The following is a 27,646-nucleotide window of genomic DNA, read 5'->3' as shown; positions in this document are numbered from 1 at the left end:
ACTGTGTCCGGAGTCCTAGAGAGGAAGTGCGGAGGTGCGGTAAAGCTGTTGCTAGGAGCAACCACAACCTTGATGAGTCCGCGGGAGAGAATGTCACTGCTTTACCAGAATGGTTGATTACAAAGGGTAAGACTGTTCCTATTATTAACTATGTGGCAGAGCCAGTGACAGTGAGCCGGCGGCAGGGGATACCTGCTGGGCCGGTAGGTGATAAGTCACACAGAGAAAAAACTGTGTCTGAACAGGCGGATAAGCCGGCTGTGATGGCTCCCTCGCAGAAACCTGCAGGGGAGAAGGTTTCTGGGTTTCCTCAGTTGCCCATGACCAAAGCTAGTTTTGGGATGACAAGGATCCGGGATCCCATGCTAGCCAGGGTGAGAGGTAGCACAATATTGAAACCAGAGACTGGTAAAATATTAAAGGTGCTGGACAGTCGTGCGGATAAGGACTATCCACTGATTTTCACTGAGCGTGAGACTCCAATGAGAACAGAGACTGATGAACTTGATGTTACAGATACGCTCATGCATGAGGGAGTGTTGGGCCGTGATATCGGTTTGTTGCTGTGGGGTAAGGTAGACACTTCTGCAGATAGTGACGAAACTCCTGCAGAACCTGTACCTGTCCCTTTAAGGGAGCTGCACTTTGACCTGCATGGGGAAAGAATATTGACCATTGGAAACAATGGTGCTGGTCAAGTGCAAGGTGATGGTGACAAAAGTGCGGAAATGCATAAGGAAAATATGATGTCATGTGAAATATGTGGTGACAGTGATATAACTTTTCCGTTGCAGGTTGTGGTCAGGGGAGAAGCGCCCCCTGGTGGTAAAAATGTAAATGATGATGAAATTTTATTTTCTGCATCTGCTATGTTTCATGAAGCACGATATGACGTAATCAAAAGGTTTGAAGACGTGCATATAAGTAGTGTGGAGCAAAGCCCAGCTCCAGCTCAGTGTTTGAAGGTGCAGGAAAATAGGATGGGGTTAGAGGGTGTACCGCACGTACCAGAGGTGGAAATGCAGTCTCCACAATGTTGGTCGGTTACTAAGGAAGTGTCCCAGGTGGGGATTAGCTCATCGGTGCCCCTAGAGGTCAGAATTAATAATGACACGAGCGGTATAGGTGACGTATGTGCTGTGACCGACTCAGAGAGTGAAGCTACCATGTCAAGGTCCTGCGAAACAAAGGTGGTTACTAGTAACGACCAGACAGTTATATTTGACGAGATGGGAATTAAGTCGGGTGACATCAGCCTAGGTTCTGAAGCCCATATCCAGACAGTTGTAGGTGACCTGACACGACAGTACAGCTGCAAACAGGAGGATGATCTCTCTCTCTCCTCACGCTCCCTAGAAACGTTAGAGACGGGACTAGCTGTCTTCACAGAGCAACTGAAGAAAATTTCAGAAAGGGCAAAGAAAGAGAATGGTGATACTCCTACATCTGCTGCAGCAGAGCCGAGCAAGGAGCAGCTGGAACCGGAGGCCAAAAAGCGGGGCACTTCCCACAAGCTTGTGCAAAAAGCTGAAAAGAAACTGCTGAAAAACATGGAGTTGGTGGTTCAGCGCCTGGAGAAACAGGGTGTGACTTACAAAAAGGTGGAGAAAACAAAGAACAAACTTCAGCGAGGATTGGATGATCTGATGGTGGACCTGGACCACCAGAAGCAAGTTATGTCTAATCCAGCGAAAAAACAGGAGAAGTGTGACTGGCTCCTAGCTGAAGAGAAATGCATCTCTGCTCGATATGGTGAAAAAAGTGACCAAACAGAGACTGATGCTTGGGAAAAGGAGACCAAGGCCCTCTCCTTGGCTAAAGCCCTGGAAGAAGCGCTTGAGGAGCATGCTGAATTGGAGAGGCTGAACAAGCAACTCGGAGCAGAGACTGAAAATCTCATGAGCTTAAAAGATGAGTTGGAGAAATCTAAGTGTGCTCTCGAGCAGCAGGTAGAAGGTGAGAAACCTGAAGAGGAGAGTTCTCTGGAAGACGTCAAGAAGCCAGAGCCTGTTAAAAATGGGACTGGAGAGGGTGGCACTGTGGTGCTGGCTGTGGCAGAGAAGATGGAAGATGCTTCTGCTAAACCAGTTGATGGGGCTGATGTGGATGCCGAAGACCACAGACCCGTGGTAGCGTGTAGCCTAGGCCTGGAAGATGTCCCCTCTGCATACAAGGCCTTCCAAATAGCCAGCAGGCTGCTGGGGAAGAAGTACAAGGAGGTGAACTATCAGTTTTCGGATCCGGGCTATTACAATGGCCTGTATCTCCTGACTCCTCCACAAAATGAGAACAGGGTCCTGGGTGAGCCTCTGGAGAAAATAAAAGAAGACGAGGAGTCTGCTGAAGACCCTGGTGCCTCCTGCCTCGATGAGAAAGAGGGGGAGGGGTTAACAGGGCAAGTGTATGGTGCCATGTCCGAGAAGGATGAGAAGGCGGTCAAAGAGACTGGAGACTTCAAGAAGACAAAGACTGAAAAAGTTAAGGCCGATATGTTGGTTGACATGAAGTCCCCAGGTTCTACAGAGGCCAAAGTTAAGCCAAAGGGAGCCGCGGCCGAAGTGGAAAAAGCCGCTAAAGAAGCAGAGGTTTCTAAAACTGCCATAGTCGCTGGGGTAACTACTGTTGGAAAGAAGGAAGAAGTGACCCAGATGCACTTAAAAGAAGCGGGTAGGGGCAAGCATGCTCTGCTGAAGGAGCCCTGCAAAGCAAAGGAGAAAGTCTCGGGATATGACCATGACTGGGAACAGTTCAGGCAAGAGCTGCAGCAGTCCCAGAAAGGAAGTGAGGCGCATGTACAGGAGCCAGAGGATCTAAAAAGAGAGAGAGATCAAAATATACGACAGCGCATCATCACTCGGGAAAGAGTAAGAAAAGAGTATCTGGCCATGAGGCAGTTTCGGTTAGGCAAGATGTTGGTTTTGGTGATAAACCAAGCTCTGATGGCGTGGGTCTGGCAGAACAAAGGGAAGGTATGTGTCACCGAGGTTCCTGGCCTCGGTGAAATAAGAACCGGTAATTTTCTGTGTCAGCGGCAGCTAGCGCTCGCTGACACTGGGTTACTTAGTGTGGCTGTAAAGCCAATCTGGGCCGGTTCTTATTGGGAGCAGCCAAAGAGCAGGGTGGGTGGCTGTTCCCCACGTCCAGGCCAAGTCGATACCCTCTCACCAGCCTCCCGTGGTTATGCAGGTGTTCACCCTCACGGGCTTGAACAAAGGGGGGGGGATATGTGAGACAGTGACAGGTCTCACTCAGGTTAGAGGCAAGGAAGGGGTGGATAGTTCGGTCCACACCCCTGTTCCACCACAGGTGAGAGAAGCTGGAGGTAATCAGCCTAGCACAAAGCACCTCCCAGAGTGTCAGAAAGGGGGTAGTGTGTTACCTGTGGACAGAGGCCTGGAGGCTCTGTCTGTGTGGTCTCAACTGGGCAAGGCTGAGGGACCACAAGGCTGTGAGATAGCCTGGAGTTGGGGGACACAGCGACGCCTGGGAGGGTTGCAGGGCCATAGTCAGGCAGACTACTGAGCCCCAATCCCCCACAAGAAATACTGAACTGGAGACAGTGGGCGTACTGTGCTCTGTACAGCCAGGAGGCTGTGGGACATTGGCTGACAAAAGCTGCATGAGTTCACAGGGTGTGAACTGGGCCCTAGGTGAGTCAGGAAACTTTATGTTTAGTTAGAGCCTGGACGGGCGAGTGTTTATTATTTTGTCATTTTATTGTTGCTGGTGTTGAACAATAAATACACGGTTTGGACCTGAAACTTGGTGTTCTAAAGGCGTATCTGTGAGAATGACCCCCGGAGAAGGGCTAACCCCCCCACAGGAGGCACATGGAACCTGCCATACAAGCTCTGTGTGCTGCCATGTAAGCTCTGTGTGCTGCCATGTAAGCTCTGTGTGCTGCCATGTAAGCTCTGTGTGCTGCCATGTAAGCTCCGTGTGCTGCCATGTAAGCTCCGTGTGCTGCCATGTAAGCTCCGTGTGCTGCCATGTAAGCTCCGTGTGCTGCCATGTAAGCTCCGTGTGCTGCCATACAAGCTCTGTGTGCTGCCATACAAGCTCCATGCTAGCTCCGAAGTGGCTTTGCTGAAAACTTCTGATTAATGCTGTACGGAGATCTGTCTCCGTACAGCATTAAAATGTATGGCCTCCGACGAGACAGTCAGTTATTCGCGAAGTCTCGCGAGACTTCAGTGAATAACTTCGGTATTTGATTTTTAAAGTGGAAAAACATTTTATAACTTGGATCCAAGCTCAGCTTCTAGCTCAGGTGTGAAGCAGGGTGAGTTGACATACTCAGTGCAGTCGTCACTCTTCAGGAAAACCTGAAAGAGGAATGAAGACTCGTGCTCCTTCTGTGTGGTGTAAGGGATGATGCCATATCTCCCTGGCGCCAGGTTGAACGCTTTGACGACATAGTGCTTCTTGAAGGAAGTTATTGAGGATATTTGCTCCAGAGTAAAGACTGAATTCAGAGGTTTGTCTTCAGAGTCTGGGAGCTGTGAAATGTGAGGACAGTGGAGTCAGCATCATAAAGTTATAATCTAAAAGTATAATAGTAATAGCAAGGCAACAGGTATACGACAGAAAATTAGAATGGTATCAAAATAGTATACGATTAATAATGTAATTCTAATATACAAATATTAACATAAAATATGAATATAAGCTTAAAATAACACTACTGATAATAATAATAATCAAAATATATTAACAATAGTAAAATATGAATAAAACACTACTACTAATAATTAAAAAGTAGTAATAATAATAAGAAATAATTTTATGAAATTTGAAAATATTACATAAGAATAGCATAATAAGCTACTATTAATACAATGTTGTTAATAATAATAATAATAATAATAATAATAAGTAAAAAAAATTGTAAATACTATTATTAATAATATAATAAGTCACTCAAACTTATTATAATAATATATGAATAATAACATAAAATATGAATAACCTAAAATGAATTAAAATACTAATAATCAAAAGTTATAATAAAAAATAGTAAAATATGAATACTACTACTAATACTAATTATAATTATAATATTAATAAGATAAAAATAATGTAATCAAATTTGATATTTTATATAATATTCTACAATAATAATAATATACTATTAAAAATAATGAGAAATAATAATATTCATATATGAATGTTAGCATACAAATAATATAAAATACTACTATTTATACTAATATTTAAAAAGTAATGATAAAATAATTTAAATAATTTAATAAAATATGAATATTACATATGAATAATATAAAATGCTACTAGTAAAATAAAATAATACTTCTAATAAAAATGATAAACAATAATGATGATATAAATCTATAATTAGAGAAGATTGAATCTATTTTGTAGAATCAAAATTCGCTGAAGTTTTTCCCAAAACTCAAATTCTATAAAAATCTAAATGCATGGGCCACTCACCACGTCCAGGTGGACTCTTTAAGTGGGTCTCTAATTTGGCACACCACTGCCACAACCAGCAACAAGACCCAGCAGCTCAACAGCAGCACCCCTACTGTCATTGGCACTGGACCCCACCAACCCACAGCAACAACAGCCGCCATGCAGCACGGCATCATGTGAACAGATCTCAAAAGCTCACCTCTCCATGTCGTCTCAGAAACCAGACAGAAATCAAGTAGGAATAAATCCGCCCTATACACATTTCACATCCTTATGCTACTTTATTTGCTGATGCCCCAATACTGTGCCAAGGCCCACATCTCTGTACATGCTATGTAGTAAAGTGCCCCCAAATACTGTACTTCAGATCTAGTGGTGGCATAACTACAGTTTCTCCACCTAAAAAAATGGTGCCCCAGACAGATGCCTCGGGCAGTAATAGCTCCCTATAGATATATGCCCATCTCTAGGCCCCACATAGTACTAATACTTCCTTATTGCCCCTACACACCAATAATGCCCACTCACTCCTCTTACAGAGTAATAATACCCCTAAAAAGTGCCTTAGCCTTAGCACCCAGTTATAGTGCCCCCCTCATAGTAAGAGTGCAAAAGTGTCCCAACATGATCATACTACCCAACACAGTAATAGTGCCCTTCTTAATTTACATCCCAACACAGTAAAAGTACCCCTGTAGAGAGCCCACATAATAACAGTGTCCCTTACTGAATCCCTGAACGGTAAAAATGCGGTTGACACCTGGCTGTATTGTATATTATAAACGGTTCATATAATACAAACAGAGTGACCAAAAACAGCCCCATACAATGACCTGATAACAGTTCGATACAATGACTAAGGTGCAGATTTGTGGTCAAAAGAATCGTCCTTCATGAGGTGCATCTAATGGACCCTGTATGACCATACACTGCCAAGGTTAGCCCTATGAATGTATATAGGTGTGTGCACATGTCTGTGTATGATTAAGTGGGTGCTCCTCCTAGGTGCTTCCAATGCAAACCTATAGCTACAACATAAACTGTATGGGTATTTGTGTATGTATTTGTGCTAATGTATCGGCATGTGTGTTTGCATAGGTATGTACAGTCGTGGCCAAAAGTTTTGAGAATGACACAAATATTAGTTTTCACAAAGTTTTCTGCTAAACTGCTTTTAGATCTTTGTTTCAGTTGTTTCTGTGATGTAGTGAAATATAATTACACGCACTTCATACGTTTCAAAGGCTTTTATCGACAATTACATGACATTTATGCAAAGAGTCAGTATTTGCAGTGTTGGCCCTTCTTTTTCAGGACCTCTGCAATCCGACTGGGCATGCTCTCAATCACCTTCTGGGCCAATTCCTGACTGATAGCAACCCATTCTTTCATAATCACTTCTTGGAGTTTGTCAGAATTAGTGGGTTTTTGTTTGTCCACCCGCCTCTTGAGGATTGACCACAAGTTCTCAATGGGATTAAGATCTGGGGAGTTTCCAGGCCATGGACCCAAAATGTCAACGTTTTGGTCCCCGAGCCACTTAGTTATCACTTTTGCCTTATGGCACGGGGCTCCATCGTGCTGGAAAATGCATTGTTCTTCACCAAACTGTTGTTGGATTGTTGGAAGAAGTTGCTGTTGGAGGGTGTTTTGGTGCCATTCTTTATTCATGGCTGAATTTACTCATGGGCAAAATTGTGAGTGAGCCCACTCCCTTGGATGAGAAGCAACCCCACACATGAATGGTCTCAGGATGCTTTACTGTTGGCATGACACAGGACTGATGGTAGCGCTCACCTTTTCCTCTCCGGACAAGCCTTTTTCCTGATGCCCCAAACAATCGGAAAGAGGCTTCATCGGAGAATATGACTTTGCCCCAGTCCTCAGCAGTCCATTCACCATATTTTCTGCAGAAGATCAATCTGTCCCTGAAGTTTTTTTTGGAGAGAAGTGGCTTCTTTGCTGCCCTTCTTGACACCAGGCCATCTTCCAAAAGTCTTCACCTCACTGTGCGTGCAGATGCGCTCACACCTGCCTGCTGCCATTCCTGAGCAAGCGCTGCACTGGTGGCACTCCGATCCCGCAGCTGAATCCTCTTTAGGAGACCATGCTGGCGCTTGCTGGACTTTCTTGGACGCCCTGAAGCCTTCTTAACAAGAATTGAACCTCTTTCCTTGAAGTTCTTGATGATCCTATAAATTGTTGATTGAGGTGCAATCTTAGTAGCCACAATATCCTTGCCTGTGAAGCCATTTTTATGCAACGCAATGATGGCTGCACGCGTTTCTTTGCAGGTCACCATGGTTAACAATGGAAGAACAATGATTTCAAGCATCACCCTCCTTTTAACAGGTCAAGTCTGCCATTTTAACCCAATCAGCCTGACATAATGATCTCCAGCCTTGTGCTCGTCAACATTCTCACCTGAGTTAACAAGACGATTACTGAAATGATCTCAGCAGGTCCTTTAATGACAGCAATGAAATGCAGTGGAAAGGTTTTTTTGTGATTAAGTTAATTTTCATGGCAAAGAAGGACTATGCAATTCATCTGATCACTCTTCATAACATTCTGGAGTATATGCAAATTGCTATTATAAAAACTTAAGCAGCGACTTTTCCAACTTCCAATATTTATGTAATACTCAAAACTTTTTGGCCACGACTGTATGTATGGGTATGTGTGTATTTATGTATATACAGTATGTATGTGTACTGTATGTGTCTAGGCTCATTTGTATGAGTGAGTGTATAATCTGAATTCAGCCTCAGTTTACATCTGTTTGAAAACACATTAACAGTAGCGAAAAACAAATCCCCTCTGTACGTCTGGCTATAAATTTCAGAGCCGTGAGCAATGAGCGCAATCGATATAATCAATGTAACATTTAACTAAACGGCGGATACATTGTACAACTAAATGGCGGATATATTGTATAACTAAACGGCAGATACATAGAATTCTGCCCCGATTATTGATTGTATAATCAGAGTTATGTATCTCCTGTCACCCCCGTCCATTCATAAATGATCACTAGCCTCATCCCCTGTCGCCCTCCTCTACACACATCTCAATCACCCAGCGAGGCACCTTGTACCTGAAACAGCAAGAAGCCGATCGGCAGCCAATCACCAGCCTTCTGCCGATTCCGGCTATTTTGCATGACAGATATGACCACATTTTCTCCACTCTTGACTTTGTCTGATCCGGTCACCTTTATGTTGTACAGAGGATTGCTGTTCAAGAAATCTAAAGGGGATGCAATAACTTATTACAGGTGGAGGAAATAATACTATAAGTATTGCAGTCAGAAACAGCGCCAGTCCTGTCCATGGGTTATGTCTGGTATTACAGCCAGAAATAAGGCTACCACTTCTTAATGCTTTTCCACACCTTAACCTAGATGTATATCACAGGTGTCTGAGGAGTCCATACAGGGCGCATGCACATGACCGTTGGTTGTTTTACGGTCCATAACACACTGATACCGGCCGCGTGCATTCCGTATTTTGCAGAACAGAACGTCCAGCTCATAATAGAACAGTCCTATCCTTGTCCACAATGTAGAAAAGAATAAAACATGTTCAATATTTTTTGCAGATGCAACAGAACGGACATGCGGATGCAGACAGTACACGATGTGCTGTCCGCATCTTTTGCAGGCCCACGGAAGTGAATGTGTCCGACTCCGCATCCAACTTGCAAAAATTCAGAATCCAATGCAGACAAAAAATATGTTTGTGCTTATGAGCCCTTAAACAGTGGCATCTGCCTGCAGCAGCCCGGATCAGAGATGATTCCGATCCTGACCATTTAACCCCACGGATGCAGCATCTAAGTGGTCAGACAAAGGGAGAGGTCTCCCTCTGCCCACCACTATCCTGCAACTGCAGATGTTGAGTAGTTGTCCTGACAGCCAGTGCCTTGTGAAGCCCCTCCAGAACTACCATGTTAGGACTCCTATTATGCCCTACCTGTGCAGGGTGTAATAGGATGCTAGTAAATTCACTATAAGAATTACACGAAATTTCAAATTCAAGTCCCCCTAGGAGAGCAACGAGTTTAAAATTTCTTCAAATAGGAAAGTTCATTTCTGGTAACCTGGTCCAGCTAAGAACAGTCTGCCAGAGTTCACCGGATCTGGCTTTGCTAGATACTGCCGATCTGGCAGCTTTTCGGCATGAGTGCCAGGATTTGGCCTTTTTGCTGGATCAGGTTACCGAAGATGTGAACTTAGCCTTATGCACCCACTGAACTAGAGAATTACCTGTATCTATTGTATTCCAAGTCATGCTATCTTTTGTCCATCGACTTTGGAACATTTTTTTGTACCATTTCTTGGGTTGATCTCCCCAGTCTAAAAAATCAGGAACTTGACTGCAGATAATAAGTCTGGAAAATTCTTGAATGAAATCCTCCCAGCACATCCTGAAAAGAAACAAAGTATAGCAAAGGTCAAAACTTCAGAACTTCTCACCGCTATCCAATGTTCCAAGTGTGGAACTTTCTATACTTGGAACCAGAATATTAATACCTACATATAGTGTCGACCATTGGGGGTCTCGTGATGACTTTCGGCAGAGTACTGTGTGACTTGTTGTGGGGTCAATCAATGTTTTAGCTCGTATAGTGGGAATACTGTCTAATGGGGGTTGTTGGCCTGTTGGGCCCACAGCAATGGTTCTTCAGGCTTTTGGAAGTACCTGTGGTATTATGGTAGAGAAGCTTCGTCTCCTGATCTTGACTGAGTCATGATGTCGAAACCAGGAGTAACATTTTCTAGTGTAGGTAGCATTCCATAGGGAGACCATTTTGAGACCATGCTTGGGTTCCTGTGGCAGCTACACTGGCCCATGGCCTAGGCGGGTTGGGGCTCACTGAAGATGGATGTGAATTGTGTTAGTTCTAACACCCCCACCCTCATTTAAACCCCTTTAGCAGCCACATTGACCTGGCTTTTGATGTTCTATGCAGGCAGTTAGCGTCATTTCATTGCTATAGGGTCATCGCATGGACCTCATCTGGTGAGCCATGTGTGTCGATAGTAAGAGGCTGCAGAATTACAAAACATGACATGTTTTTTTCCAACAGCGCCACTCTTGTCCGCACGTTGTGCATGGTATTGCAGCTCAGCCGTATTCAGCTCAGTGGAAAAGAACTGCAATACCAGACACAACCTAAGAATGAACCCAGAACTGAATGGCAAAAGAAACATCTGGCAAATTCGCTGAATGGAGCAGACTGTAAATAAACCGTACCAAAACTCTCCATCTTCACCGATCCTCAGCAGCCTCAGTCTATCCTTCTCGCTGAGTTCCTTCCATAAGGGGCACCTAATGACAGGGAGACATAAAATGATGAACCTTTTTTGATTTTTGTGCTCTACTACAGTTTCCACCTTATGTATAAATCCAGATACCTACATACTGTGCAAAATCTCACACATTTGCAAGAAAAAGTAAGTGAACCCTTTGGAAATAAGTGGTTTCCGGTGTTCTGGTTATTTTCGTTTATAGACCAACACATCGAAGAAAGGGATATCCAGCACTCCTGTGAGCGGTGTAAAATCTTCTACACTTTATTTCAAAAGATCAACATGGAAACATCTTCAATATCTTTGCTTACACGTTGCGATCAGAGGATAGTAGTCACACATTCCATCACAGATCGAAACGTGTAAGCAACGATATTGAAGATGTTTCCATATTGATGTTTTGAAATAAAGTATAGAAGATGTTCCACCGCTCACAGGGAGTGCTGGATATTCTTTTCTTCATGTTCGAAGCTTTCCAGCTATTTCCATGCACCCAGAGGAGCGCAATTAAATAGTCAGGTGAGCTGACTACAAGGGTGCACTCGAACTAGACAAATACAATGTAACAAAACTAATAACACAAAAAGTTGTACAGCTCGTGTCTTGTGTAAAGATTCACAGGACAGGATGAAAAAGTAAGTAAACCCTTTGTCATTATCTGATTTCTGCACTGATTAGTAAAAAAAAATGCCCTGTCATTGAGAAGGGGAAAAAAGTAAGCGAACCCTTGAATTTAATAATAGTATGGCTATGAAAAGTACAGATCAAATAACATGTGAAAGTATAAAATATATAAGCGATCCAATATAATACAAAGTATATAGGCAAATATCTATATAATGCCCACATGTCCCCGCCTCAGATCTGACCACCATCACGCCCCGACGTGCGTTTCACCGTCAGCATTCTCAAGCTTACATTTTTTTGTTTTTGTTTTGTTTTTCCTTTCACATGTTATTTGATCTGTACTTTTCATAGCCATACTATTAGGCTGTGTGTATAATACTCGTTTATGAACTCTTGAATCTGCACTTTATAGTACCTCCCTAAAAATACTTTTTGCACTTTATTATGCTTAGACTGCCGTTCGGTCACCGCCACTGTGTTGGTGTTTTTAACCATTTAGAATTTATTTGTGTATGCCAATTATGCCTGTAATACATGTTCAATACAAATCTGATACTATAATCATGATAGACGTGTGATTAGCTTGTTATTTATTGTTGAACCACATATACTTCTATTGGTGTTGTAATCATATGTCTGCCTGTATACTGACTTCTGCCCAATTCCTGGATTCTGTCTCTCCAGTGCCTGACCTGACCTGTGCCTGATCTCTGTATTGAATGTTTGCTGCCTGTCCTAACCTCAGACTGCTTGCTCATAATCTGCCTGCCCTGACCTTGTGCTGTCCCTGACTATGGTTTTGCCTGATTCCTTGGAGCCCAGCATCGGTGTCTCTGACTTATGTTTCTCTTCAGCTAACCGCATGGAGACTACTCCAAGAAGTAGTGCCCTGGTGGTTCCCCTGCAGCAAAGTCTAGATCCTTGTATAGGGGTTAAAGGGTGAATACCAGGAGATCTCTAAATAATGCCCTTAGAATTAGCCCAAAGTTTAATCTGTTGGTTAACACAGTGGTTTCACACCTACTGCTGTAATAGTTGAGGAGGGGTTTTAAACCATTCTCCCCTGTGGATGAGTTTCTTTATGTATGTTTGGCATTTTTATGGTCTGGTGCCTTACAAATAGTGCCAATCGTATCATACCATATCCTCTATTTTGATTTCTTTTGGGCACTTTGTCCCCTTTTTGAATGCATACTATTGATAAGTCTCCCTGTATTCCTCCACTTGGAGAAGAATCCAAAGCTGGTATACGTTGAGCTTTATTGTTGTGGTTTATAAGGTGCATTCCTTTTCTGGTAATTTAAGGAGTATATAAACTTTGTTAATGGATCGGGATAGAGCACTGGGAACGGAGGTTAAGATGGGTTTCCGCCTGGACTCCCTCAACCTCCAGACCTTGTGGCTTCATGGGAAATTGGGAAGGGGCTCAGTGGGAGACACAGTCCATACATACCCATGCAGTGCTCACCCAGATCCTGGAGCCATGAGGTGCGACATGTGCATATAAGGCCAGGCGTGAGATTAGTAATTAGAGTAAAACAATCATCCCATTAGCCTTGTTAGGGTCTCGGGGGCCTCAATTAAGCCATTGCCCTCACAGCCACTATTCCCATTATGTGGGTGGTCACAGGTAGACCTAGTGGTGCTGTCCTCATATCGGGTCTCATGTGTAGTCTCAGGCGAGGGGCTCGGCCTCAGGGAAATACATCTACCAATGCACAGTTAGGGGCGGCATTGGGGTACTAAGGACACTGACTGGGTGATGATGGAGTTGTTGCTGGTTGAAGTTGGATCCATGTGCTTAGTTTGTGGTGCCCCTGGTCTGGATAAGCATCAGCAGTGTCTGCAGAAGATACCGGCAGTTGATACTAAAGCTGTGGGACAACCTAGAAGTTGGAAGACAGTGGGTAGAGCCTGGTATGGGGCAATGGAACTACAGGTCCAACTCGCAATATTGTCGACTGGTGCAGTTCATCTGGGCCGTCTATCTGCATTTGCTGTATGATTGTGGAAGGAAGAGTAAAGACAGTTGCATCGTTATCCTGCCCAGGTGATAAATAGGACCCACAACCCCAGATCCTCACAGTAAGTTCCCCCTATTGTACGTTACCTGTCATTCCAGTCCCCCTTCCATTCTCCATACCCCCAGGGATTCCATACTCGAATGAGCTTCACAATGGTATCTCTAAAGGGAACCTATGAAAATACATAAGTATTACTATATATCTATACGGGGGCGGATTAAAGTGGTTGTGCAGTGGAGTAATATTGATGACCAATCCTCAGGATAGGTCATCAATATTAGATCAGTGGGGTCTCGACTCCGATCAGCCGTTTGAAGGGGACAAGCGCTGCTTCCTCTTCAAAGTTTCCCCTTATGCTATTCACACAACTCGGACCCCCAGGCCACATCTATAGTCAGCAGCACTGCTGCTTTGTATTGCATTATCCAGGATTGTGGAGTCGGCAAGCCAATGTACTGACTGCGAGTCCAACTCCTGCTCCGACTCCAGTCCAACTCCTTCAAAAAATGGCCAAAAATGTAGTAATAACAATTGATGACATCGGGCTTTGTCTCACCATCGTGTAAGTAATCAGGCTGCTGGGGTAGAACTGTAACCATATTTATCGAGATACGATTTCCTAAATCCCTATAGCTCCACTTACGATGATCCGTGGTCAAGACATTGTTGTTGTACGTTGGCGTTTTAATAAGGTGTTAACTCATTCCTGTTAACTATGCAGAACCCTGCGAGCAGTGTAAACTGAAGACGTCCTGCCGCAATGTTTGATATGTGGTTGTGCATGCCGCTGGGGTGATTCGTCATTGTATAGCTCTCACATACTGTCCACATATCATCCCATGCCGCTGGGGTGATTCGTCATTCATAAAGCTCTCACCTACTGTGCACATATCATCCCATCTTGCTGGTGTGATTCGCCAGCATATTTCAACACTTTGTGTGTACTATATATTTTGATGTAATTCACAAGCGTGTTTCTTTACACCCAGTGACCCAGTATGTACATACTGTGAATGTGACTGATAGTATGTGGCTTTTAACCTTTTCCTGACCACCCACCATAAATTTACAGTGGAAGTCGGGTAATTGGATATGGCGTTCGCTCGCAAGCGCAGCTGGCGCGCCAGTTGCCTGTTGTGACCACGGCATCTGGGAGCTCAAAAACTCAGGAGCACACACTCAATAGAAACTACAGATCATCCTGCAAAAAATGAGCCCTCACACAGATAATACACATGAAAATAAAAAAGTTATGGGGGTCTTAATATGGCTGCGGCTGCTGGTTCCTCAGATAAGTCTTTTTCCTTTATTTGTGCTTCTTTGCTGGCTTGATTCTAGGTGACCCTGACTCCGTCCGTATTAAGTGCAGGGAGCCGGTGGTCGTGTCCCCTCACTATTTTAAGTTTTTCAGGTGTCACACAGTATTAGGTACGTGGGCATGCAATCGTCTGCCATAAAGAACTTTGCATGGGCATAGCAGTCAGGGAGAGCTCTAAGGGTTTTATAGGGCTCACCCATATGCTCCTTAGTTTGGGATCAAGCCAGTCGGATGTTTATTTATAAGTTCCAGCTTTCTGCAACCCCATCCGTGACAATGCCATGATCAATTATGACTACGGCGTCTGTGGTGGCTCTCCCATGCAGCGATCGGGGGAGCCAATCATTGTCTGAGATAGTGTGGGTCTCTATGTAGAAACCCATGCTTTTACAGTTGTAGTTCTAAGGGGGCCTGCAGGTGGCAGGGCCCCATAAGAATATAGCAAATTCAACCCTTATTGCATAATGATCTGAATATAGCATATTCAAGGCCCTGGGAAGGGGGGGGGGGGGAGCTTAAAAAAGTTGAATACTGACTTAAATCTCCTTATATAAACTGATCTAAGGACAATGTCACAGTGCCCGGTGCAATAGAATACAGTGACTGCACCTGGCCCCGCAGCCATTACAAAACTAGATGCTGGCCCCCAGATCCTCCTCCCTCCTCGCTGATACACCTCCGACCGCGCTGTGCAGCATGCAGCATTCGCCCCATAAGATGCACTGCCATTTTCCTCCCACTTTTGGGGGGGGGGGAAAGTGCGTCTTATAGGGGAAAAAAAGGTACATAATACCGCCCTATAGTAACCAAATAACAACTCCATGCATAAAGTAATCTGTTAGCAATGCTATATGGTATAAATAATACTGCAATACACTATAAATTGAAATTCATGAGGTTCTGAAGCGTTAGGTGCCAGGCCATTGCCGCTCCGCAACCTTCAGCTGAAGGGTGTACTGAGACTTTTTATACTGGTCTGCAAGAATCTGACATATAAGACATGGTGGAATGCTGTAACACAAGTCCGGAGGTATGCTCATCATTGCCTCTAGAGTAGAATAATCCTGTGATGGCACCATATGGCAGTATAAGTAGTGCCGCGGCTCAATAGTGCACAACTATAGGGACTGCATGGTCCCCTGTATGGACTGTTGCACATGACTCTGCCACGTGAAGGGGGCCTAGGACATGATATATATATATATATAGTATATGTATGTGTGTGTGTCAAACCATTCCATAGTTATGTTATGTGCGGAAAAAGTGAAACATTTTAATTGGTATTTTTGTGCTGAGCTCATCAGAAGAAAATGATCTGGAAAATTAAGAGTGCTTTTTTTTTCCATTTTAAACTGATTTTCCTCAATTTACACCAAGAAAAATTGTAGCATGTTCTACATTACTCAGTAAAGCCCTTGTGGGTTCAGTAAAACCTTGGTGGGTTTAATAAAACCCTTGTGGGGTCAGTAAACTCCTTGTGAGTGTAGTGCCCTGGAGCAGGGGTACTTTGAAGTTTGGACATTTGCCCCTGTTATTTCACTGTAAAGGGTTAACTTGCACTGACATACCGTGTTACTGCATTTTATATGTTTGTTGTGATATATATACAGTCCTGGTCAAAAGTTTAAGACCACTTGAAAAATGGCAAAAAATCCTATTTAGCATGGCTGGATCTTAACAAGGTTCCAAGTAGAGCTTCAACATGCAACAAGAAGAAATGGGAGTGAGACAAAACATTTTTTGGAGAATTCAATTTAATGAAAACAACAAATAAACTGAAACAGGCTGTTTTTCAGCTGATCAAAAGTTTAGTAGTGTTGAGCGCGAATATTCGAATTGCGAATTTTTTTCTCGAATATCGCAATTTCGAGATTTCGCGAATATTTAGAATATCGTTCTATATATTCGCGAATTCGAATATTCGTTTTTTTTTATTATTATATTTTTTTCTTTCCCACTTCTCTAAAGTTGTTCTTACCTGTCCTTTGGATTCCTGGCTTCCTGGCTGCTCCAGTCAGTGGCGTTTTCAACTTACTGCTATATTCCATATTAGCTAAATTACAATCTAATCTATATGTGTATTTTACGAAATTTTGCAAATTGCGATGCGAGTAATATAATACGAAATAATCGCATGAAGATTTCAACTTAGCACTGCTATATTCCATATTCTAGCCTAATATGGAATATAGCTGTGCTAAGTTGAAATCTTCATGCGATTATTTCGTGTTATATTACTCGCATCGCAATTTCGACTTTTGCAAATGTTCTTAATATTGCTCTAACTTCGTCTCTTAGAATATTACGAATATTCTAAAAGACGAAGTTAGAGCAATATTACGAAATTTCGTAAAATACACATATAGATTGTAATTTAGCTTATATAGTGCTATAATCCCTTTTTTTTCCTCTAATTTTTTTTGCCTCTTCTGAACTTAAGTTTTGTAAAATATGTACACTATTAAAAAATATTACTATAGCAGTATATTAGCTTAAATACAATCTATGTGTATTTTACGAAATTTCGTAATATTGCTCTAACTTCGTCTTTTAGAAATTTCGTAATATTGCTCTAACTTCGTCTTTTAGAATATTCGTAATATTCTAAGAGACGAAGTTAGAGCAATATTAAGAACATTTGCAAAAGTCGAAATTGCGATGCGAGTAATATACGAAATAATCGCATGAAGATTTCAACTTAGCACTGCTATATTCCATATTCTAGCCTAGTATGGAATATAGCAGTGCTAACTTAGCACAGCTATATTCCATATTAGGCTAGAATATGGAATATAGCAGTGCTAAGTTGAAATCTTCATGCGATTATTTCATATTATATTACTCGCATCGCAATTTGCGAAATTTCGTAAAATACACATATAGATTAGATTGTAATTTAGCTAATATGGAATATAGCAGTAAGTTGAAAACGCCACTGACTGGAGCAGCCAGGAAGCCAGGAATCCAAAGGACAGGTAAGAACAACTTTAGAGAAGTGGGAAAGAAAAAAATATAATAATAAAAAAAAACGAATATTCGAATTCGCGAATATATAGAACGATATTCTAAATATTCGCGAAATCTCGAAATTGCGATATTCGAGAAAAAAATTCGCAATTCGAATATTCGCGCTCAACACTACCTATAATCCCTTTTTTTCCTCTAATTTTTTTTTGCCTCTTCTGAACTTAAGTTTTGTAAAATATGTACACTATTAAAAAATATTACTATAGCAGTATATTAGCTTAAATACAATCTATGTGTATTTTACGAAATTTCGTAATATTGCTCTAACTTCGTCTTTTAGAATATTCGTAATATTCTAAGAGACGAAGTTAGAGCAAATCACGAAATTTCGTAAAATACACATATTAGCCTAGCCATAGTCAATTAGCATAGGAATGTTGCCTTATACTATCAAGATAAATAATCGCAATACGCGGAAAAAAAATTGGATATTATTCGCGATAATTGGAATAATTACGAATATTCGATTTCGACGAATATAACACGAATATTCATTCGAATATTCGCGAAATATCGCGAAATCGAATATGGCACCTCCCGCTCATCACTAAAGTTTAGGACAAAACCTCCAAAAAAAAAACGAAACCCCCCAAAACAGAAATCCAACTTCCAAACATGAACTCAGTAATGAGTAGCTCCGCCGTTATTGTTTATCACATAAAAATTTTGTTTCGGCATGCTTGATGCAAGCGTTTCCATGAGGTGACTGGGAACATTTCTCCAAGTGGTGAAGACGGCCGCACGAAGGCCATCTACTGTCTGGAACTGTTGTCCATTTTTGTAAACTTCCCTTGCCATCCATCCCCAAAGGTTCTCAATTGGATTTAGATCAGGGGAACACACAAGATGGGCCAAAAGAGTGATGTTATTCTCCTGGAAGAAGTGCCTTGTCCTGCGGGCATTTTGTACTGTAGCGTTGTCCTGTTGAAAAACCCAGTCGTTACCACACAGACGAGGGCCCTCAGTCATGAGGAATGCTCTCTGCAATATCTGGACATAGCCAGCAGCCGTTTGACGCCCCTGCACTTCCTGAAGCTCCATTGTTCCACTGAAGGAAAAAGCACCCCAGACCATTATGGCCCCCCCTCCACTGTGGCGCGTAGAAAACATCTCAGGTGGGATCTGCTTGTCATGCCAGTAACGTTGGAAACCATCAGGACCATCAAGGTTAAATTTGTTCTCATCAGAGAATAAAACTTTCTTCCACCTTTCAATGTCCCATGTTTGGTGCTCTCTTGCAAAGTCCAAACGAGCAGTTCTGTGGCGTTTTGAAGCCCTTCAGTCTCAGATGCCATCTGATGGTTATGGGGCTGCAGTCAGCACCAGTAAGAGCCTTAATTTGGGTCGAGGATCGTCCAGTGTCTTGACGGACAACCAATTGGATCCTCCGGCTCAGTGCTGATGACATTTTTTGGGTCTTCCACTTGACTTTTTTGTTCCATAACCCTCAGGATCATTTAAGAAATTCCAAATGACTGTCTTACTGCGTCCCACCTCAGCAGCGATGGCGCGCTGTGAGAGACCCTGCTTATGCAGTTCAACAACCCGACCACGTTCAAAAAGGGAGAGTTTTTTTGCCTTTGCCATCACAACGTGTGACTACCTGACAGAAAATTACAATGAATCCTCACCTTTGCACAGATTTGGCCTTTTAAAGACATGTGGTCCTAAAATTTGGATCAGCTGAAAAACAGCCTGTTTCAGTTTGATCGTTATTTTCAATTAATTGAATGCTCAAAAAATGTTTTGTCTCACTCTCATTTCTTCTTGTTGCATGTTGAAGCTCTACTTGGAACCTTGTTAAGATCCAACAATGTAAAATAAGATTTTTTGCCATTTTTCAAGTGGTCTTAGACTTTTGAACAGGACTGAATACATATGTATATATATATATATATATATATATATATATATATATATATATATATTCTGTTCATTTGCACTGCATTTGCAAGGCACTGTGTAAAGGGTTAATAAATACTGAGAGACTTTTGGAAAGAGTATGTTTTAAAGGAAAAAAGCCACCAAAACCAGAGAGAATGATCTTTTGGATGTCTGGTTTAGCTATATTGTTGAAGACTTGTTGTAGCTGAAGACTTGTTTTTATCTGGAAAAACTGCTTTGTCATTCCCATTGAGTGCTATCGAAGTTCCAAGTCAATGATAGATGAAAATTGTAACATTGTATCTGTTTGGGCTGTGTATCTGTACTCCATTCCTCCTACTAGAACAGGGGTCAGCAACCTTTGGCCCTCTAGCTGTTCGGAAACTACAACTCCCAGAATCCTCCTTTCACTTCTATGGCAGTTATAAGAACATCTGAGTAAGAGTGCATGCTAGGAATTGTAGTTTCACAGCAGTTGGAGTGCTGAAGGTTGCTGATCCCTGCACTAGAAGCTTCTAGTTCAGCTAGAAACTGTATATAAGTAGAGCAGTCATAGCCCCTAGTGTTCTGCCAGGAGAGACTCTGCCAGTCTACTTGAGTAACTGAACGAGTAGTGATCGCTGCTCCTCATTCTGTGGAGATTGCTGCATGTAAATATGTCTCCTCCGCTGATGGGCAGGCGATTGCTGGGAAGGAATGTTTTCCTACCGACAATCACCTGCATAATCTGGCTGTCTAATACAGCCTTAAGTCTGTAACGACTGTAGGTAGGGACAGAGAAGGACAGGGAGCCCTAGGGCTAGTACCCAGCTTCTCTACCTACTTGCAGTACAAGCCCTAGATAGCTAGACCACATCTGGTCGACGGTCCCTATGCTATTTAAGTGCAGAGATGGACAAACAACAAAGACAGACAAACACAATACCAGAGTCTTACGTAAATGGATCAAAACCAGACAAGCTATGCAGTATCAAACAAGAGACAGAGAGTGGTCAGAAGACAAGCCGAGATCACAACCTAGCTACTAACCGTGGTACCTAATAAGATGATGAGCATGAACATCCCAAGCTGCAAACCAGGTTCTCTCTTTATCACCACATCTGCAGAGAGCCCTGAATTCTCCAGGAGTCAAGAATTTTCTCCACCTCATACTCTAGTTCACCTTGGATGCTTGGAGCATTTTCCAGGCTCTTGAGAGCCTGGGCCCAAACTGTGCACAGATCATTCATGATGGCATCCCCCGCAGGACTTCCCCTGGGTACTTTGGTCCCAGCACTAACATCACATGCCGAGACAAAGGCAACCACATCTCGTGACCAAGTAGGCCACCAGTAAGCTCTGGAGACTATAAGTTTAGTCTCAGCTCCTCCAAAACTTTAGGACAAAGATTTGGAGGCGCAAACAATTTACTGAAAGGAAGATTACTGGGAACTAAATCCTGACAACATAGATTTTTGGATGCAAGATCAGGATTAACGGCAGAAATGAAAATACCAGGGGGAAGAATGGTAACAGGTTTAGTATCGATAGACTCACAGGTCCAAAAACGACATAACAAGGTATCTGCTTTCACATTACCAGACCCAGGAATCATAGGGGACTTTCATCAGCTACAAGTTCTATCGCACAGTCATAATAACGATGCGGGGGCAAGGATTCAGATGGTTCTTTGGAAAAAACATCCTGAAAATGTTCCTTAATACAATGATCCTGAATACGGACCTTCTTCTAATTCCAGACCACCAAGCTGGGTAAAAAACAGATCTCTCTTGTAAAGAGATATGTACAGCCAATATAAACCCTGTCAAGATTTTCCTTCCTTTGATGAGAAGACATAATACCCACTTGCATGGGCTCTTCAGACTCTACTGGCGCCTTCACCACATTTGACTGAGAGACATAAAAAAGGATAGACAGAGACAGAACATTGAATTGAATGACTAACTAACAGGTCCTTCTGAGTCCCAGTCTGAATTTTGATCTAAGGGCCGGATCTTTTGAGCCGGACGCAATACACCACCTGCAAAACTCGGAGCAATACTCCTCGACAGGCTGCCTGCCTTAACGCAAAGAGAGGAACTGACTTTCAGTGTAGGATGCGGTGTCCGGCTCATCATACAGAAGACTGAGGGGAATTAGGCAGAAGTGCAAATGGCTACTCCTGGGGGTCACCTTGCAACAGAGACATAATACAGACTCTCTGTTCCTCGGTACCCGAGGAGTGAGGTCTGAATCGAAAATATAGCTTGCAACTTTCCCTAAAAGTTGCAAAATCCTTATGGTCACCAGAGAGGCGGTCAGGGAGCCCAATCTTGGGCTTCATTGGTGACTGAGCTGCGGAAGCATGAGGAGTAGTTTGGCAGAATTCTTGATGCTGGACTCTCTCTGCTAAATCCTGCACCAACTGAGAAATACTCTCCATTTGTGAGGCTAATGCTGCCATGGTGTCCATAGTAGTGCTGGTACCAAGTCTTTTTTGGGCCAGTGATAATGTAACTACTGTAGGTAGCGACAGACAAAGACAGTAAGCCCTAAGGCTAGTACCCAGCCCGCTTTCCCTACCTACTCGCAGTACAAGCCCTAGAACGCAACTGGTCGACGGTCCCTATGCTATTTTCTTGTCCATACCAGAATCGTATGTAAATGGGTCAGAACCAGACAAGCTATGCAAACGAGAGACAGAAATTGGTTAGAAGACAAGCCGAGATCAGAACCAGATGGACAATGTTGTACTAAATGAGAGACAGAAAGTGGTTCAGAGGACAAGCTGGGGTCAGAGGAATGAGCAATCTAATACCACGCAGGAACAAGTAACTAGGAGCACAGCTAGTGAGTCAGAGACAATCACTGGCACTGGTGTAAGGCCAGGAAGGGGTTTAAATAGAGTGCCGAGTCCCAAGATCAGAACCTGATAGGTAGTGTTGAGCGAAGTGAGGCTGTCCAAAGTTTGGGAAAACTTTGATTCAAAACCAAATTTTCTTGCGCTTTATGGTAACAAATCATTTTTTCCTAAAATAGGTGGCTGCACGTGTTACAAAGTGAAAGTAAAAACCCCGGGAACGTGAGATCACCCTATAATGCTGTTCAGCCAGCCAATCCACAGATAGCCATCCCCTGTGATGTCACAACCTCTATAAAACCCTCAGAGCAGAGATAAGGAGTCCGTCAGTTTACCTGGCTGACAGAGCAGAGAGAAAATTCCCATCCCTGCTACTAGATAAAACCTGCCCCGCACAGAGAAAAGGGCTCAGAATATTTAATAAAAACCAACTGAAAAAATTATTTTTAGCTCAAAGTGAGTACAATGCAATAATAAAAAATATTTTCCCCCAAAGGTCTACATAGCCTTTAAAGCTTTTTCTATATTGTCAACTCCTGGAAAATCCAGCTTACCTGAAATATATCTTAATTACCTGTTTGCCTAGTTTTTTTTTTAATAGTTTTTTAATTTTCAGCATGGAAAAACATTCTGGAAACCATAAACAAGTTGCTGTTAATGAATCTGTAATTCTAAAGTATCTCTACTAGGAATCTGATGAGTACCAGAGCTACTAGTCACCAATCCAGGTACCCTTCTCTGCCAGAATCTCCCTAGACATGGACCTCATATACTTTTCAGACAAAGAGAGGGATTGTATTCTGTAATCAACATTGATTGGCTTCTGGCCTGTATGTGTTCTTTGGCGGGACTGGACTAATAAAAAACCACAAGCATGCTTGCTGATGGTTTTTTTCTTTTTACCCTAAATAAATGTTATCATACAGTATGGTCGATTGTGCTTTAATTAAGGCCTGGACCCAGTATAATAACAGTGGGTATGTATCAATACTTACATACTATCCCTACTTTATCTGCACCCCTTTTTATAACAATGTAGGGGGGAAATATCATTTGCCACACCTCTGTCACTTACCATGGCATAGTCTGTTATAGAATAGGCATGACGTTCCACGAGGCCGTTCTCCAGGAGAGGATTTTCTGCCAGTTTCTAGGTGAGAACAGACAGAGCATTTACACGTTGGTTGGGGGGGGGGGAGCTATAGAAGGTGCAGAGGTTGCAGTAACACCCGGGTCATGGTGCGTGAGGAAGCCCCTTTGCCATATGACATCACTATGATAAATGGCACATAGGTAAATGGGGGCCCCTGCTTACAGAGTTCACGTGGGGTCCCAGAAGCTTCACGTTACGCCTTGTATTGAGGTGGTCTACTTACGCTGTCGAGGACACTGCCCCTCCGGTTGCCTGCGTAGAACCTCTGTAAAGTACAGAGCACATCATTAGTATTAGCCCTGTCAATCAAAGTGCAGAGGGACGCAGCAGCTGCAGAGAGAGCAGGGCCGTCAGGTGTAATGGCAATGCCCCCATTGCTCCTAGAGGCTCATTTGCATATATTAAATTAAAAAAACTTAATTTATTTTAGCAATACGAGCACATAGGAACATGGGACCAACACAGATGCCTTCAGCTGCCAAGCGCACATGTAACAGGTCAGCCAGTGTCATAGGTACAAATCTGCTGAGAGATGTCCTTTAAGGGGTTCTGAATTTTTTAACAATTTCTTTGTTTGCTAGAAGGATCCCCTTAAAATAAGCTGACCAAGGAGTCTGACTGCTGAACCTCCATCGATCTGCTGCAAGTATTCAATTCTCCTGCAGTGCCCCCACATCTCAAACGAAGCATTACATGCTATACAATAACGAGAAATGAAGCAATGGATCTTACCGGCTTTAAATTTTGAATCTTGGATGTAGGATCCTATAAAACATAAGACATCAATTGAAAAAAGTTAGGAATAAAAAGAAAAAAAAATTAGTCCAACTTCCCTTTTGTGCAGAAATACAATGAAGTATTAGGAATATCTGTAAAGTTCTCATCTACACCTCCGGCGTCTAATCCTTCAGAGCTCGGCATTGTGCATCGACCATTGTGCAACCTAATGCAATGGTAATTCCGAGAAGTTGACATTTTTGTACTCAACCATACCCTGCATGTTCACCACTCCATTCACCTCTATGGTATGGCACTGGGCTATCTCCATCAGTCCCATAAAAGTAATTGGAGCAGGTGGTCAAGCATGAGCACTCAAGATCCCTTCACATGGAAGTCATGCTTCCAGAGATCACTTATTCTTGTGAAGTAGAAGATAGGAGTGATACTCTGCTATTTGGGTCATGGTGACCACTGCATTTCATGGATCTCCTTCGGCTCTCCTGGCAACAAGTAACACCATATGATGTTTGGTGGAGACCCATACGTAGTGGCCAGCCGAGCAGAGAAAAGAGGGGGGAACAGGTAGACAGAAGGGGAAAGACAAAATACTCTACGGTGGGCAAGACTTACCCCCTCCCCCCCCCCCCCTTACATGTCAAGTTTGGGTTTCAGGGGCAGGGTTTGTGTTGCTTCTGTGATCCACGTGGGTCACCTATAGGGGTATTACCCAGACCCAATGCCTGCCCTGCTGCAATTGGAGCCCAATATAGTCCATTACCTGCTTATCGCTGATACAGGCCATCAATGTGTCCGGACTTGCAAGTTGAATCATGTTCCAATAATGATGGGCCTTGGTGCCCCTTAAATCAAATGTCATGGTCAGCCCACCGGTCAGGTTTGTGAAGGCATCGGCAGGATCTCCCCAGTGTAAATTTTGATATGAACCAAGAAATCTTTTAAAAAAATCAATAAAAGTTTTTAGTTTTTTTAAAAATATTGTATTGTATATATTTATATTCCTGTAAAGACCAGGAAAATCCACCACGTCTGAACATCCTCCTCTCCCCTAGAGGAACTGGTCCTAAGACAGAATATGACACCTCATGAGACACCACATAGTGGCAGACAGAGAACCTACCAATCCACTGAGATTGGATCTGTAGGCACTACATGCCTTGCAAAAACCCACAATTTATTCACCAGGAACATCAGTCAAGAAACTATACAAGGCCCCAACCGTAATAAATCTGGAGTTAATATTTGAATACTGTAGAATACAGACTTTCATGGATCTGCACAGCCTTAGGGCTCTTTCTGCCCATTACCGTATTGCGGACCGCATTTGCGGATCCGCAATACATGGTTACCGTTCTGTGTGCATTCCGTGTGCATGGATGAAGTAAATGGGTCTGCAAATCCAGAGATGCGGAACGGTGCTGAACGGAAGCACGGAACGGAACACTACGGAGTGCTTCCTGGGGTTCCGTTCTGTGCATCCGCACTGCAAAAAGATAGAACATACTCTATCTTTTTGCGGAACGGAAGAATCGCGGACCCGTTCAAGTGAATGGGCCCGCGATCCCCATGCGGCTGGGCCGCGGTGGGTGCCCGTGCATTGCGGACCGCACGGTCATGTGAACAAGCCCTTAAAGAGGACCTTTCATGGGTCCAGACATTATGAAATAGGTAGCAGGATATGTAGGGCATAGAGCAGGGATCTAAGAGCGTTTACTATTTTTTCTGGGCGCCGCTCCGTTCGCCCGCTGTGCCCCTCTGCAGTTTTCCCGGCTGATATGCTAATGAATAGCATCGGTACAGGGAGGAGGAGACTGCCCTGTTTCTCAATGGGCGTCTCCTTCTCCCTGGCTGTGATTGGACAGCGTTACCGCTAGGGAGAAGGAGACGCCTACTGAGAAACAGGGCAGTCTCCTCCTCCCTGTACCGATGCTATTCATTAGCATATCAGCCGGGAAAACTGCAGAGGGGCACAGCGGGCGAACGGAGCGGCGCCCAGAAAAAATAGTAAACGCTCTTAGATCCCTGCTCTATGCCCTACATATCCTGCTACTTATTTCATAATGTCTGGACCCATGAAAGGTCCTCTTTAAGGCTTGATGATAGGTCTTTTAATGTAGCAATTTGATTATGATACCCTTAGGTATCCCAGATCTAGTAGGCTTATGGGTAACGATGCATTTCTTTCAATCACGGGTTGAGGCGATGAATAATTACTTTGCATACGCTTTCTCCAGAAGGCAAGGCCAGAATTCATTTTCGCAGGATGGCTGCACGGACAAATACTTTCCATTTAGGAATGGCAGCCTGTCATCTATCACAATGTCGACCCACTCGCCAAGGTGCCATAGCTGGAGACCAAAAAACAGAGCAAAGATTATAAAGAACATAACGTCTATATATACAATATACATAGTATCTGTCTATTCAAAATATTTTTAAAAAATGTTGCAGTGTATTATTTTTTTTAAATGTTTTTTTTTTGGGTGGTGGGATATCGGGTGACAACCTTCATTGCCAGTATTATAACCCCAAAAAGGGGTACATGAAGGCCAATGTGCCCATTGTCATTAGGGATGAGCGAATCGACTTCAGGATGAAACATTCAAAGTCAATTCGCATAAAACTTTGTTTCAATTATGTACGGAGCGAGCGCTCTGTACAGTATAGAATGTATTGGCTCTGATGAGCCGAAGTTATTACTTTGTGAAGTCTCGCGAGACTTTGCATAATAACTTCAGAAAATGATTTGTACTGTAAAAAACCAAGGTACCACTTGGAACCGTACACGAGTTCGGGAAATGTTTTTTTTACAGTATAAATCAATTTCTGAAATTATTATGGGAAGTCTCGCGAGACTTCACAAAGTAATAACTTCGGCTCATCGGAGCCAATACATTCTAATACTGCTCGCTCCGTACATTATTGAAACAAAGTTTTATGCAAATCGACCTTGGATGTTTCATCTGAAGTCGATTCGCTCATCCCTAATTGTCATACTAGGCATGATTGACAACCAATGTGGCAGCTATAATTGTGACTGTGTTGGTTGTCGCTCAGTTATATTGTTTATTTTTTTTTACTTCCTTCTCAGTCATGTCAATGAATGTACATTTTCTCTTCGTAATTGCGATGAGAACAGGATCTTCCAGGTGTGGAGCTGGAGAAGAATGCTGTGTACTCTCATAAATGAGATGCTCCTTTGCCCCTCTCACAGTATAAGGCTAAATGAATGCAGCTTCAGCTCCCTCCTCGCCCCTCCATCTCTTCCCCTCCTTGATTTCATTTAATGTGT

The 27,646-nt window shown here is 43.0% G+C and overlaps 1 protein-coding gene across 1 annotated transcript in view; it reads right to left on the bottom strand.

The window, feature by feature from the left end:
* The window catches only part of LOC122935538 (calpain-13-like), a 78,273-nt gene that overhangs the window by 35,331 nt on the left and 15,296 nt on the right, over positions 1-27,646 (bottom strand). The window contains exons 5-14 of the mRNA XM_044291309.1: positions 26,569-26,702; positions 25,115-25,289; positions 24,349-24,381; positions 23,840-23,881; positions 23,539-23,613; positions 13,482-13,567; positions 10,689-10,763; positions 9,698-9,858; positions 8,528-8,679; positions 4,297-4,499 (exon numbers count right to left, since the gene is read on the bottom strand). Of these exons, the coding sequence (XP_044147244.1) occupies positions 4,297-4,499; positions 8,528-8,679; positions 9,698-9,858; positions 10,689-10,763; positions 13,482-13,567; positions 23,539-23,613; positions 23,840-23,881; positions 24,349-24,381; positions 25,115-25,289; positions 26,569-26,702 (1,136 nt within the window). The remainder of the gene's footprint in view (positions 1-4,296; positions 4,500-8,527; positions 8,680-9,697; positions 9,859-10,688; positions 10,764-13,481; positions 13,568-23,538; positions 23,614-23,839; positions 23,882-24,348; positions 24,382-25,114; positions 25,290-26,568; positions 26,703-27,646) is intronic.

This window comes from Bufo gargarizans, chromosome 4 (genome assembly GCF_014858855.1).
Source record: "Bufo gargarizans isolate SCDJY-AF-19 chromosome 4, ASM1485885v1, whole genome shotgun sequence".
Taxonomy (NCBI): domain Eukaryota; kingdom Metazoa; phylum Chordata; class Amphibia; order Anura; family Bufonidae; genus Bufo; species Bufo gargarizans.
The sequence above is the reverse complement of the archived record's forward strand: the minus strand, read 5'-3'. Positions and strand labels throughout refer to the sequence as shown.